Source organism: Drosophila elegans, unplaced genomic scaffold, assembly GCF_018152505.1.
Source record: "Drosophila elegans isolate 14027-0461.03 unplaced genomic scaffold, ASM1815250v1 contig_149, whole genome shotgun sequence".
NCBI lineage: Eukaryota > Metazoa > Arthropoda > Insecta > Diptera > Drosophilidae > Drosophila > Drosophila elegans.
Genome location: NW_024545513.1, coordinates 89,220 through 105,035, shown reverse-complemented (window position 1 = coordinate 105,035; position 15,816 = coordinate 89,220). Strand labels below are relative to the sequence as shown.

Genomic DNA, 15,816 nt, shown 5'->3' with positions numbered 1-15,816 from the left:
AATGTCAAGCATATGTAGGTGTAAGGTATAGGAACACACACAAAACGGTGCTTTTTGTAGACATTAATTATTAAGGACCAGAAGGCAGATCACTGATAAAATTGGAGGGACGTGGATGAGCACACACACACACAGTCTAGGCTAGTTACAATTAGTTGCCTTCGGTAGTTGCTAAGCACAGGATACACAGTTTATACAGATTAAATTAACCCTAGACAGTCCAACATACCCCTCCTTCCCTCCCCTTCCCCACCGCCCATGAAAAGATTTAAAGAGTTTTGAGAACCTTTTCACCCCATTTCTATACCCTATAACAATCCCACATCAGCTATATAGGTCTTAATAACGTTAAGTAGAAGCTAGCAGAGGTGCCCGTAGTGAATTCTTCGAAATGGCTTTAAATAACTACAATTTATCAGATATACAGACAGTATATTCTATATACAACTTATGATAGGCACAAATCGTATATATATTACAAGGGGGATAGACGTACGAATTATCTTTCTCAACTTTTTAATATAAAATGAAGACCAAGCTACAGATTTTTTTTTACCTTTACAAAATATATAAATAATGTTGAAAAGTTTCGATTTATAGATGTAGTTGATACACAAGTTTTGAAGTTTAAAAGAGCAAGAAGCGATGAGCGATAGGGAGCGACCGACCGAACGACCGACCAATTGCAAAGATCTTTTCTACAGTGCTCATAACTAGTTATCAGTTTTTGAATATATAGGGTTAAGCGCACACCAACACACTCTCGCACCCATACACACACGACTAGGCTAAGAAAAATGTTTAACCATATTTTTTTTATACATTTTTTTTGTATTTTTAATGTTAAATATGCGAATATTGAATAATCGTACTGAAATTTTGGACCGGATACTTCGATTATAAAACCTGTGTTCGTTAATATGTAGTGCTGCTAAGTAAAGATACAGACACATGTATGTGCGTAAGACCTATGAATTCAAGCAAATATATATATATATACGTTTATACGCCACACACCCGCAAGCCAATGCAGTTAAATACCTGTATGATATGAAGCGATTGTGGTTCTGTACGAAGAACTCCACTTACAATTCTAATTCAATCCATTATAATTACAATAAACGTCTACACATCAAAACGATATTTCATTTACCCTGTCCATTCCCGAGGTCACTCCCCCCAGAACCCACGCCCCAGCCTCGGTGTTGTATGCATGTTAATCGAGGATTCGTCACCCGCCTCCCTTTGGAAAACTAACACCAAAAGCAGCCATGGAAAATCAATCGCCAGAGGTACACCACCACCCTCTTCCTCCCCCCACCCACTCACCCCCCAAATTACACAAAACACTCACTTTCTCTCATTGTCCGCCTCTCTTTCTGTCTAGCCACATATCATGCCACATATCGTCTTCACTTATAACAATACATAACCTAAATTATAGGCCAGATTTTGGCACTGTGTCCCGTCAATGTTTATGTCATGTGTGCCGAACCGAATCAAACTTTGACCCTATCACTCTCATAAATACGCCAACACACCCGCACTCCTTAGGTCGAGTGCAAACTTTACCTACTTTAAGAACCCCTAAAGACTAGAAATCTCAGCAAGAACCACACTAATAAAACCACTCCACGCAAATAATTCCAACCCCCTCCGCTCCACCATTAGAACGAGGCAAGATCGGCTCGCCTTCACCAGTGAAACGCAAAATATCTCAATCTTCTTAGAGGTGCCCCCAATTTGACAACCAAACCATTCCCCGCACACAACAATTAATTGGAAAGAGCCCCCAATGTGTGAACCAGCCGTTACCAGGCACGTTTAATATTCCGCACATTTGGTTCTTTTTAACCAGTCCCCATTCCCCACCCTTAACCCAAATCCAGCCAAACCACAACCTAACCAAAACCAATCAATCCCAACACAGGCAACGGTGCTGCGATTGAGTTTGAAAAAAAGAGACACTAGTGACAACCGCAAGAATCTTGCAAGTAAACAAAATAGAAAAAAAATAACCAAAAATAAGAAATTCAAAATAATACTCTACATTTTATATATATAACAAATCAATCAGGCCAAACATGTTTCAAAATTTTGCTAAACTTAACAAACAATTGAGAAATCGAAATCGAACGAAAAAATAAACGCAAACTAAATTGGAAATGAAGTCGAAATTGACATTGAACCGAAAATCAAGAAATGCGAATCGAAATCGAAAACAAGACAAATTGGTTTAAAAGCATACACGAAATTCGTGACAAATTACCAACGATCAGATTACACCCAATTGGCAAAAGACACCACAAAATTATTCACCAGTTCCAAGATCTTCCCCAATGACGTAGTACTCGCAACTGCAACTGAAACCTTGCAACTGCAATTGCCAGCGATCGGGGCGCAAATTCTCGAATTCAAATTCGTACCGAAACGAATCCGACTTGGATTCGAATTCGAATTTGAGAGATTGCGCAGGTCAAACCGTATTTCCCACCTGCGGCTTGAGAACCGTGCACTTCGAGTTCAACTCCAACCACAACAAATTAGCCACAGCAACAACAAAAACAGCAACAGCTACAGCTACAACAACAGTCAAAAAACCGTTTTATTACCATTTTATTTATGTGCGTTTTCCCAAAAAAAAGGGAACAAAAACCCAACCCGAAACAAATAACCAAAAATGAAAACTCCAAAAATGCGATATTACTAATCGCACTCCGAATTTGAACCTAAAACGAATTAAATTGAGATCAGCATCGTTTTTTCAACAATTTCCTTGGTCAAAACCGTTGCGAGCCAAAATTTGAAGAATGCGTCCGGAAAAAATAAACTGAAGCGATTACCAAAAGCAAAATTTTGAGAAAAACTATTTAAAGAGAGCAAAGTTAGCAAAGTCAGCAAATTTACATTGCTTTGAGCCTGGATTTGTTAGTGTTATAAAAGTAAACCAATCAAAAACAAAAATACAGAAACAGACACAGACACAAAAACAGTAACAGATACAGCACACAGACAACTAACACGCCCACATACACCGACAGAGCCACACTAACACCACAAACAAAACACGAACAGAACAAAAAAAAACTACCACTACTACTCCAACACACAACTAAACAACAAATGAAAACGAAACAAAAACAAAAACAAACCAAATAACAACAAAGTCAAATATACAGAAAAGTCACTATTGTCTCTTTTTTTCTTCTCTTCCTCTATATGACCGTATAGGTGGCAGCACCGGCAGCCTACTCGGCGGCGTTATAGTGCCCGGCGGTAGTGGCACCCATAGTAATAATAGTATCAGCAACAACAGCAGCAACAACAACAACAACAGTAACAACCAGCAAGAACAACAAGTAGACCAACAGTCATCACCACACCTCCTCCTCCAACAACATCATTCCACACCACATACCAACAGTCCACAACAACAACAGCAACTGAAGCAGGAGCAACTGAAGCAGGACCAACTGAAGCAGGCGGGTGGCGGGAGCAGCAAGTCCAGCGACCTGCACATTGCGGCGGGCAGCGAGCGAAGCCTGTCACGCTCCTCGCAGGGCATTGCGGAGGCAGGCGGTCACAGTGCCACGCCCTCGCCTTCGCCCACCGCTTACCACAAGCGCGAGAGGGAGCGCGAACGCGAGCGGGAGCGGGGACGATCGTTTGACCACGAGCGGGACCTGGAAGGACCGGGCGGCACAGGATCGCCGGCTTCTCCGCCACCACCGCCGCCGCCCTCGCACCACTCGCACTTCGGCCAGCATCCGTTGTCGCTGCTGCCGAGCCACCACCAGCTCCACGCCACCCATCACGAGCTGAGCGCCGCCGCCGCCCACCACGCCCACGCCCATGCGCATGCCATGGCCCGCGCTGGATCGCCGTTGGAGCGCCACCACCTGTTGCACCACAGACGGGCCTCGCTCTCGCCCTCGGGCGCCGTGACCGGGGCCAGCGGCGGAGGTGGACGGGGCTCAGGAGGAGCGGGCGGCAGCCTTCTCTCTTCGGTGCGCGCCCAGGACGTGGCGCAGGCCAACCGGCTCCTGCTGCCCCTGCCGCTCAACGCCTGCCACCGGTGCGACGTGTGCGGAAAGCTGCTGAGCACCAAACTCACGCTGAAGCGCCACAAGGAGCAGCAGCACTTGCAGCCGCTGAACAACGCCGTGTGCAACCTGTGCCACAAGGTCTTTCGCACGCTCAACTCGCTGAACAACCACAAGAGCATCTACCATCGCCGCCAGAAGAACCACCACTCGTACTTCCACCACGGGGCCAGCGTGGGCCAGGCGGGCAGTCCGGGCAGTCGACTCCATCAGTCACTTAGCTCGCTAAGCGCCGCAGCGGCGGCGGCCAACAACAGCGTAAATGTGGGTGGAGGCGCTGGTGGAGCGGGGGGCAATGCAGTGGCCGCTGCCGCGGCGGCAGCAGCTGCGGCCGCCGAACTGCTACTCTCGCCGATTGTTGGCGCCGCGGCCGTGGCCGGAGGGACGGCCAGCTCCACGCTCCAGCTGGCTGCGGCGCACCAGCAGCAGCAGCAACAGTCGTCGCCGGGCATTGTCAAGCCGTGCATGGACTTCTTATAAGATCAACAGCAACTCTTGCAGCAGCTGTTCCACGTGGCGCTCAACAACTCCGCGGCGGCAGCGGCGGCTGCAGCAGCAGCAGCTGCGGCGGGATCGGGCCCTGGGGGAGCAGCTGGGCCGGAGGGAATGGGCGGCGTTCAGGAGTACGGGGTACAGGGGCCCAGTGGCACGCCCACCGTCGATCTCACCCAGCTCGAGCACTCGGCGGGAGGCGGAGGGTTCTCCGCTGCCGCCCTACAACACCACCTGCCGCACCACCTCTCCCACCAGCACTCACTGTCCCACCAGCATCCCCACCAGCTTGGGCACCAGCATCCCCATCCGCATCCGCATCCCCATCAGCATCCATATGAACGAATGAATTTACTAGACCAATAAGCGATGCGCAGGAAAGTATGCTACAAAAATCAGGCACGACGATCGGGCACCACACACACGCACACAATTGGAGAATGAGGAAGAGGAGAAGGAGACAGAGACAGAGACGGAGGAAAAGGAGGAGAAAGAGGAGTAGAAGGAGGAGGAGCATAAGAGAACCGACCGAACGAACGAAAGGATTACTATAAGAACAGGAATGCTATCACATAACCGTGTATATTTCGGATCTCACAGAACGGAAAATTCAAAGACTTTTTCGGGCAGAACAAAAACGAAACTAAAATACATTGGCAAACATCGAGACGAAGCAATGATAAACAAGAAAGCGAAAGCGAGGAGAGGAAAGGAAAGGAAAGGAAAGGAAAGGAAAGGAAAGGAAAGGAAAGGAAAGGAAAGGAAAGGAAAGGAAAGGAAAGGAAAGGAAAGGAAAGGAAAGGAAAGGAAAGGAAAGGAAAGGAAAGGGAAGGAAGACAAAAACATTTTTAGGCAAATGGAAAACTGTGATTATTTACGACTTGATTATAAAGCAAGCAAAAACAAAAGTCTTTTATGATAAAGCTATATACATACATATACACACACGCACACACCCAATCAGATTGCGCTGAAATCGGAATCGGACTCGGAATCTGGACAGAACAAGTATACGTATAAGAATTTTTTTTCCACCATCCCAAATTTTGATGCGAATAGCTAGAATAAAAAAAGCGGAGCTCTAATGCAAGCTTGGAGCACAGGATAGAAGACTGTAAACCATGCCACCCAAACGTACACACGACTTACCCCATTGAACACATACCCCTTAGTATTACCAGCAAAAGCGCAAGACGCCATCGCCATGCCACTTAAAACTTAATCCGAACCGAATCCGCCTATCGTTTTGAATGTGGATGCAACCGGGAATCACACAGAATAAAAATCTAAATCACTGAACTAATGTGCAATGCGCCATGTCTAACTCTTCCCCATATCTGTACAGCATCTAACTATTCGATCTTCGTCGCATAAGCATTTTTTCAACACCATTGTTTACCTATGAATAACAGAACATACAACTAATGCATTTTTTTTGTGTATCATTGTAAGATATCAGATATATATAAAATATATATATATATACAGCATACATATGTGTACATTTAAATATTCATAAAATGAGTAGCAAGGTTAATGTAAAAACCACAACTATGTAAACCTAGCCTTAAGTAAATGTGTGGGTTATACGATTTTTTTTTACTTATCTACAATTACAAGCGTTGCCCTTAGGAAAACACACACAACTATACATTTGTACATGTATAACTATAAATACAAATATGATATGAATATAACTAAGACTATCACTCAGCATAACGCATACACAGCAAAACCATAAATCAATTTTGAGATGTAGGACGGGCGGATCTAAGATTGTATATAGGTGGAAATAGCACTGAGGGGGAGATAAAGAGGCGGTGTGATAAAGATTAGTAGAGTACAAGGAAGAAAAGGGTTCGAGCGCGTTCCGAAGCTGTCGTCTCGCTTGTCATGGGAAAAGGACTGACTAGTTTTAAACTCTGCCGAAGGCCGGCGAGCTGATCGCTCAGCGATAAACGTTGGCTGATAACTGAACTTCGAACAATTAAATTGTTGGTCCTCAGTTGATAGGTTGCAACTAATTATGCTTTCCAATTGGTAAATTTGGGACTCTTAATGTATAATCAAAATTAGCGACCAGATATAGATGGTTTACTTTGCTTCCAGCACACTTTACCTTAATTTAAAGACTGATCATTTGATGTAAACTTTGGAAGGGGCAAGGAATAGAATCCGCAAAAAAAGTCAGGCAGAGGAACCGTAGAGAACGATATTATTTTTAGGAGCATGAAATTTCGCTGGGGTTATCGAAAGCGATAGGAAGGATAGCGCTAGAAGGGAAGCACGAGCCTTAGTTAAAAGTCAGACCTAGGTGGATATCTTTCCAAAACGATAGCGTTAGAACGTCGTGTGCGAGTATAGTCGAATTGTATTTTTTATACAACCTATTATAATTAACAATTAGTGTAACTCACCCAAGCATACTTTAGGCGCATGGCGAAAATGCTTTTTTCCCATTGTATTTTTTCTCGCTTCTTTTGGCAAACGAAAAGTCTGAAAAGTTTATTAAGTTAAATCACCCACGTTTTGATACCAAATTTCGATAAATGTAGCTTATTCATATACGACTATAATAAGTTTATCGTACAAGTTAACCCATAACTGTAACTGTAAATGTATATACCTATAAGGAGAATCTTCGGTTTGTTACTCCCACGCGATCAGCAATCGCCAATCCCCAGCTGCAATGCCATATGTAGAATATCCGAGTGCTGTACTTAGCTCTCCGACCTTACCCCAAATGTCACCTCGTTATTATTATGTTCAATAAATATGGGAATGTAAATCCAGACTTATGAGAATTAAGAGTCACATAGCAGTTCGAAGACGTGGAGATGTCGCGCTTTTCACTATAAATGTTGATTACTTAAATTATGTACTACTAAAAAAGACATGGCAGAAAACAATTCACAAACCCCAGTGTGTACGAATAGGTACATCAAGTGAGTACAGAACGCAGGATAAACTCAACTAACTAAACTGAGGAGCTAACCAACTACTAACTAACTAAATAGCATATTAATATTCGAAATAACAACAGTAAGATCTCTATAATCGAGAAACCCAAACAGAATACCGAAATACCAAAAACGCAAAACCGAACGCAAGAAAACCGATTTAATAACGAACTATCAACCGTAGGTTCGCCTGCTTAATACGTGTGTTATGAGAATTATTTTACCATTCGTAGAGATATTCCTACCCCTCCCCTAACCGCGAAACTTTCATATACCTTTGCCAGTTAAGTGAATGTATGCATGCTGAACTCTATTACCGTATTACCCAATGAACCATTAGCTCCAAGCCACGTAAAGCTTACAATTACATTAACAACTACAATTACAATTACAATACGCGATATTTAAGAAATAAACTAAACTACAGTATCAGTGCAGTAACTACATGGATATTCATACATAAGTAAAATAGCTAATCCGAGGAAGCAGGCAGAAGTGACGGCTTACCCCCAAACTCAATAGAATATTCATAGAAAAAAACCCAGATGGTGTTGATTGAGGAACTGAGCAAAGAGAAGAGTAAAGGACCACCTTACTGGTCCAAATCAATCTAATCAGCTCCATTCCTCTCTTTGTGCCGCTTGGCCAGAATCAAAGGCAAGAAAATACAATAAAATATCTCATATAGTTGCAAAAACTCGTACACAGACGCTTGCATACTTATAACTGTAGAAATATTACCCATACCAATATCCATAACCACAATCACAATCACACGGAAATCAAGGCAGATCGAAGATCCCGCCATGTCAAAAAGCAGCATCAGTAAGAAAACAAAAGTAACAGACAGAAGATTCCTTTGGCGACCACTAAACGAGACTTTCGAATTGTTTTTCCCAAAAACTCAACTCTAACTCAAACTACAATAAAAACTATTAAGTTTTCCAATCTAGCCTAGTAAGAAATGTAAATTTTTGTCTTCTCTATTTAAACTTGTATATAAGCAAGGTGTCAGCACTAGAACTAATCCAAACGGCAAGCCGATAAAAAAGACCCTCACACATATATATGCAAAGCAAATTAAAAAATTTGAATAACTAATAAGTTGGTGTGTTTTTGTAAATGTCAACAAGCAGCTCTAAGAAAAGCAAAACCATAACCAAAACAAACAAATCCGAACCGAACCGAAAAAAAGAGAAATACCCGCTAATTTTGTTATACGTAAATCGGAATACAAGTTCATTAAAATCAGTCGAATGAAAGACACATAAAAAGCGCAACGCAGACACATTCACACACTCAAACAGACAGTAGGAAAACGAAGTATTTTCATAATTAAAAACAAACTGATATCGTGTTATTATTTAATAAAATAGAATGTATATAAGTGAATTTTTTGCGTGCCGAGAATTTCTTGCCCTCCCTGGATATCCTGCCAATGTCCCTGTGTTTGTCCCTGGGTGACCGAAATGGAATTTGGGGCACTCGATTCTTATACTAATCTCACTTCTCCCCGACCCCGATTTTCAAACCTGTGCCAAAAGTTGTGTCCACGCAATCTGTGTGAGTGTCTGGTGGTGGGACCACTTATTCACTGCACTCCACTCTGTTTTTCTTCATAAGCCCATCGAGCGTACATATCACCTAACATTGCCATGATCGCTCTGTGTCTCAAGTTGTTCATCGAGGCCTAACACCAGATTGCTACATTAATCCAATACAAGCCCCACGACCTTACACCCACAACCCACTACCACAAGATCACTGATAACCGATAACGCTAGTCGTAACTGTAATTGTTTACTGTTAGTTGATAACACGGGCCGGCCACTACCAGTCGCCAGTGGTGGTGGTGCACCACTACACTCCACTTCGCTCACCCCATTACGCTCCACAGGTGGAGAAGAAGGTGGTGCAGTGACTGGACGAGAAATATATCTATACTTTTAATTTGTTTATGTATCTATATGTTATGTTAATGATGTATGTCCTTTGCCATTACCAATCCAGAAACTCGATCACATACCGGGAGTTGCCTACTGCTCTGTTCGGTGCCTATTCATGCATTTCAGTTCCCCCTAGCGTAAGAATGGTCAGACGAAACTGTGAAATCTTTCGTGTGAGCACCAAACGACACTCGATTGAAAAGTAAAATTTCGGCCATTTTCCGTAGTTAGGATAAAGCCCCAACCCAAACCAATCAAACTATTCGAGCACTAGTACCAACAAAATACCAACCATACCAAATCCAAATCCACCAATCCACCAATTTGCAGGAAACTCGCCCAAGAAACTCTTCTCATGCCAGCTCTGCGGTAAGCTCCTTTGCTCGAAAGCCTCGCTCAAGCGCCACATTGCCGATAAGCACGCCGTGCGCCAAGAGGAATACCGTTGTGCCATCTGCGAGCGTGTCTACTGCTCACGCAACTCGCTCATGACGCACATTTATACCTACCACAAGTCCCGGCCCGGCGAAATGGAGATGAAGGACATTAAGCTTTACAACCAGTTCAACTCGTCGATCTGAGACTTAACGCATTTGTCAGGTCGCCCTAGCAGCGTGCCACAGCAAAGTCAACACCAACAGCCACAGCCACCAGCGAAGAATGCCAATACGACCATGACAATCAACACTACTCTGACTCCCACAACGACTCCCATGACAGTTATGTTCAGACCCGATCACATGGATCACGCTTATCCAAAGCGACCAATACCGCTAAACGATCAGTACCAGCTGCTTATCCAGCAGCAACAAATAATGACGCTGTACGACTATTATCTCTGCCAGCGAACCACCAGAGGTAACCTCCCCAGACACAGCGGCAGTCACAGCAGTAGTCACGGCCCTTCGATTGCCACCAGGAGCAACTAGACCTTGACTAGAACTTGGCTAAAACTAAAAGCAATGCCATTATGTAGTGATATATATACATACCTCCTAATCTATTATACACGACGAACAAAGAGAGCAGCCCCAATTAATATTGAGGGGAGACGATTGCGAACAATAGAGCTATACGCGTATTATTATTATTATTATTATGCATAAGAGAACATTTGGAACTCTTTTAGATTAGACTTAGACTAGCCAGATCAACCTGTACATCCATGTCGACCTAACGTAGACTTATTGACATTTTCATAATTCATGCCTATGGACCAGTATGAAGAATAGGGATATACATTATTTACACTCTGTGGCCTTCTTTTACCTTATACCTCATACAACGTACTCGTAGTCAATTTTACAATTAGAGCTCTTTTCGTGTTTCTGTTAGTTCGGAAACGGACGGACCTCGCACAAGATGCCTTTCTAAATATCTACGTAATTTCCCACTCGACTTGGACAAGCTGAACAGACTATAAAGTGCTTTCTTCCGTAACATTAATAATTTTATAAAGCAAAAGAAATATATACATTCATAAATATATATAAAACAAGCTTTACTCGAAGACGTATAACTCATAATGAAATGTAAACAACAATATTAAACCTTAGGCGTAAGTCCCCCAGTTTGCCGGTCAACTTGTGCCTAGTGCTATAAATGTGCAACAACCGCGGCGTGGCTTGGTGCTACTCGGCTCAACATCAACAACCACAACTACCAGACAACAGCTACAACCACAGGCCGCACATAGAACACAATTTGTCGAGCGGAGCAAGAGATCAAGATGCAAGAGACCCAGAATCCAGAATCTATAAGTCTAACCCGAATCGGAGGGATGTAAGCTGTCTTCACTTGACCTCGTGCCATCCACCAGCGCAAGAACTGCAACTTTAACTTTAATCGCTACCAGCATCTCGCTACCCGCACCCGCTACTCGTTAGTCAGTCAAAGTAGAAGATCGCGCGCTTGCTAAAGGTTAGCCCAACATCTTAAACTACATTGGAAGTCAAGTATCCGACTATGCGCCGATACGTAGTTAGTACATTACATGCTATCTCCCGCTCATGGCCTAGATCTACACACTGTCTCTCTCTTGAGGCCAGCCATTTCTACTCGACTAAATCTATCTGTACAAGTATCTCTCTCTTCCTCTGTATCTATCTTCTTCCTACTTGCCATATTCTCTAACGATCCATCGAATGATCTCGCCACCTCAGCGCTATCGATATATCCTGTTGAAATTGTTTCTAGATGCAAACAATTAATCAGACCAACCCATGTGGTAAGCCAGTCTTGGTCAGCTTGCCACTTGCTACGCACTCTCCACGTCTATATCCTCCGTTATGGCACCATCAGCCTAACTACTCTTATGTATATTGTAAACACATGTTGCCTGCTCATGCGCTCCAAATTCCTTCCCGCTTTTGCTCTTGTTTTCTCTTTCCACTAGACTCGCCGTAGCTTTAGCCAAACAACTCATGTATAAAAAACATCTGCGATCTGTAAGTACCACTCACTCGCTACCGTAGTCGATCTCGCTCTCTCCCTCTCTTTCTGTCTTTTCGTTTTCTACTCGCTCTGTCCTTTACTACTCATTCACATGCCTAACAAGTAATACTTCACAGCAAAGCGACTTTTAGACATAACATCAGGGCGTTTAGCTTACGGGACGCACTTTCCCTATCTTTCATTCTACTTTCTCTATCTGAAGCTTTACTAACCGTAGTAACCAGAGTGATATCGCTCCTTCTTGAATGAATTGAACATTTTTCAGCGTTAGTCGCGAAAAGGTTCGCCCGGATCTTCTCTCTTGGAAGCAACACCCACTAACACCCCTTTCTCAGCTCTTCTGTTCATCTGATATTCGAACCTCTGCTCCTCTTACGCCGCGTTGACTTGGCATCTGCGTTTCCAGTATTGGTATTGTTGTCTCTTTCTTATCTCTTTCTTTCTCTCTGTCTCATCACCTACTGTTCCCGCTTTGATGCAACTGTAAAAATAAGCAAGAGTACTACCCTCATTTGTACAAAGAATATTATATACTTACAATAAAAATATGAATATATAGAGAAATGGAAATCGAACGCTGCAACTACAAATAGATTTTTAGAAAACAGTCTATTCCAATATTTAGCCTTTCGTTTTGGTAAGTTTGCGTTGTCGAAGGGCCACGACAAATACAAATTAAATCCAGTCTCGCCACGCTTCGTCCACGCTTGATCTATTCATTCCAGTTTAGTCCCAACTACTAACCGCAATCATAGTTTATTATTTACGTACCACTTTCGTTTAGTTATATTTACCATATTAACTCACTAAAGAAAAGCAAAGTAAAACTAAAACTAAAACCAACCTAACCAACCAAAACCGAAACAAGCCAAATTAAACTCAACCGACACGCAAAAGCTCGCAAGACACATATGAAATCCATATTCGAAATGCAATTACATATCTCCCATTTATTGCTTTACTTTTGGTTCTTTGCTCTCGCTTGTCTCTCTGCATGCCTCTCGCTACTCGCTTGCCTCACCGCCACTCGCTATAAGCTTGACGCACCGCCACATGATTGCTTGCATGTGTGTTCATACCACACACATAAACACACTCACTCATAGACACTCATTTACTCGTCCATGTGTGATTGCATGTGTACTTTGTTTGGTTTGTAGTGTAACTCGTTCGTAGCACATATGTATAAATGTACAATCGGTTGTTCACTAAAACAATTTCTCTATCTACGCTTGCGAAGTAGTCACAAGTGTATAGTGTTCATATCAGTTGCAAATACCCCAGGTTCCCGTTCGGCAAGTGCATGTTATTTCCGAATTCAAATCCGAGTTGAACTCGGATTCGGATTCGCTGCCACCAGACGCTCGACGAGGGCTGGATGGTATCTCTAGTAGGAAATCAGTTAGCACAATCATTTAGAATTTGGTCTCTGCCATAACTCTACACATATGCATAAAACATAAGCTCAGATATGTTAAAGAAAAATTGTAAAAACCAAGGTCCGAACGCATTGAGACATCAAAAAATTAACCGCTTCCTTTTACACTCCGAACACTTTCCGATTCGTACTGTACAGAACGTTTGAATAAAGAGCGCGACGAGCCGGAAACCAAATTCGGAATAGCCTACGTAGTGGCAGAAGATTAAATCTAACTTTTACTGATACACACCTTTATATTTACCTTTAAAATTGTAATTATATATTCGAGTATTAAACTATATAACGCTTTACCTCTTCTCTCTGCTAGCAACCAATTAAAATTAAATTCAACTCAATTCAGGAAGTTCCTAGTGCTAAAATAGAGCATTCAAGCATTTACTACCTACCTACCGTATTTTATTTTAAACATCTTCCTCTATCCTGTTCCTCTGTCCTGTACCTCCACCCTCCCCTCTCCCTTATCCTAGTCGCCCGTAAGGTCTGCGAACCGAACGACAATCAACCATGTATCTTAATCCTTTAACTTGCACTTTTATTTTCATACTTTCTGAACAACCACAACAGCAATATAAATATTAAATACAATACCGATTTCAACAAATATGCCTAAGCTAATTCGAATCGATAAAAACCCCACAACCCTACCAACCACCCACAGCCACCACGTCCAGTCCAACCGCTCTAATGTCTTTCTTTTTTGTCTCCTGTGCAGGACCGCACAGCATCAGCCGCTCCGCAGCTACCTCGCCCACCAGTTCTACCTCATCGCCGCCGTCGCCGCCCACGGCCCTGACCTCGCCCACCAGCTCGTTGAACGGCAGCCTGGCCGCTGCCGTCTACAACCTGCACAGCCACGCCCACGGCCACGTCCTGGCCACCTCACCACCGCGTCCCGGAAGCGTGGGTAGTAGTGTTGGCAGCAACCTTTGCTCCTCCGCATCCATCAGCGGCAACGGGAGCAACAGTAGCAGCGGCAACCACAACGTCAACACAAATAGCAACAACGGAAACGCCAACAGCAGCAACAACGGCTCAAGTCCTGGCAGCCAGGCGGCAGCGGGTGGGGGCGTAGCACAGGCAGGCACTCCGCAGCTACCGCTCCGCATGCCGCCACCCACCAGCGGCGGCATCAACGAGCCGCAGGAGTGTCCCTACTGTCGCCGAACCTTCTCGTGCTACTACTCGCTGAAGAGGCACTTTCAGGACAAGCATGAGCAGTCGGACACGCTTTACGTGTGCGAGTTTTGTCACCGACGGTACCGCACCAAGAACTCTCTGACGACACACAAGAGCCTGCAGCATCGTGGCTCGAGCGGTATGCTCAAGCGGCTGCTCAAGACGTCCGCCATCAAGCACGGGCTGGTGGGCCACGGCCATGGACATGGACATGGCCACCACCCGCATCCGCACCACCACGCCCTCTCCCATCCGCGCACCAGCCTGTTCGACTTCACCAGCGAGCTGGGACAGCCGCCGCCGGGCATCCAATAGGAGCTAAGTTGGAACGCCATTTTTTAGAGAACGAGTCTGCCCGCCAGTCCGTCAATTAGGCGGACGACCCTTGAGCAGCAACCCAGGCCAGCTACAAATACTTTGCCCAATGTTTTTGCACTGGACCGACGACCCCCCCGCCTTCAAAGGAGCGGGGTCCTCAGCCGGCACTAGGTCTTAGTTTTTATTATAAATTAACTTGCGTACTCTAAGCTTAGGCATATTTTGGCGTCAACTGTTTTATTATTCTTACGTAATTATTACGATTATTATTATGCCACAGTTTTTTTTTGTATCTATTCTTACTATTAGTTATCTGTGCTTCTCTCACCTACATAGTAGTTGGAGCACCATCGCTGCTTCATGTGCAATACCTCAAGAATCGTGTAAATAATTTCGATAAATCATAAATACCTCTGGAAACTGCACGAGCAGGCCAACACAAACACAGACAGCGTGAAGTTGCGTTTAGGGCATACTTATTAGAATAAGAGTTATGTTACCATTACCATTAACGACAACAAAATGGGAAGAGAACGAAGGACTAGAACACACAAACCGAAATGCTGGGGGCGCGTCTGAGGGCAGGGACTGGCGCTGTGCGAATTTAACAATAACGGTACATATCACGAAGCTGCAAATGAAATCGCAACTGAATCTTAATCTGAAGCTGCATCCCAAATCGCAATCGAATCTTAAATAGAGTTTGAGCCACCTGCCGGTCGCATCCGGCACCTACGCTTCGTCCCCGTCCCCGCCACGCCCTGCCACCGCAGTCCAGCGCAAGTTTGTTGTTGTTTTGGTTTAAACACACACCAACAGCAACGCGAACAGGCACACACACAATCATACAACAAAAATGTAAACACATACATAGATGCATACATATGTAACTTTTTTTTTGCTAGATTTTACCCATTATCTTAACT

General features: G+C 44.0%; 1 protein-coding gene across 3 annotated transcripts in view; it reads left to right on the top strand.

The window, feature by feature from the left end:
• Window positions 1-15,337, top strand: part of LOC108150393 (broad-complex core protein) — a 38,309-nt gene extending 22,972 nt beyond the window's left edge. The window contains exon 8 of one of the 3 annotated variants that reach the window (XM_041710710.1): window positions 14,109-15,337. In XM_041710710.1, the coding sequence (XP_041566644.1) occupies window positions 14,109-14,887 (779 nt within the window). In that variant the 3' untranslated portion in view covers window positions 14,888-15,337. Of the gene's footprint in view, window positions 1-3,231; window positions 5,354-9,831; window positions 10,083-14,108 lie in introns of those variants that run through there. The other 2 variants (XM_041710712.1, XM_041710708.1) reach the window with 2 other exon arrangements.
• Window positions 15,338-15,816: the final 479 nt, after the last annotated feature.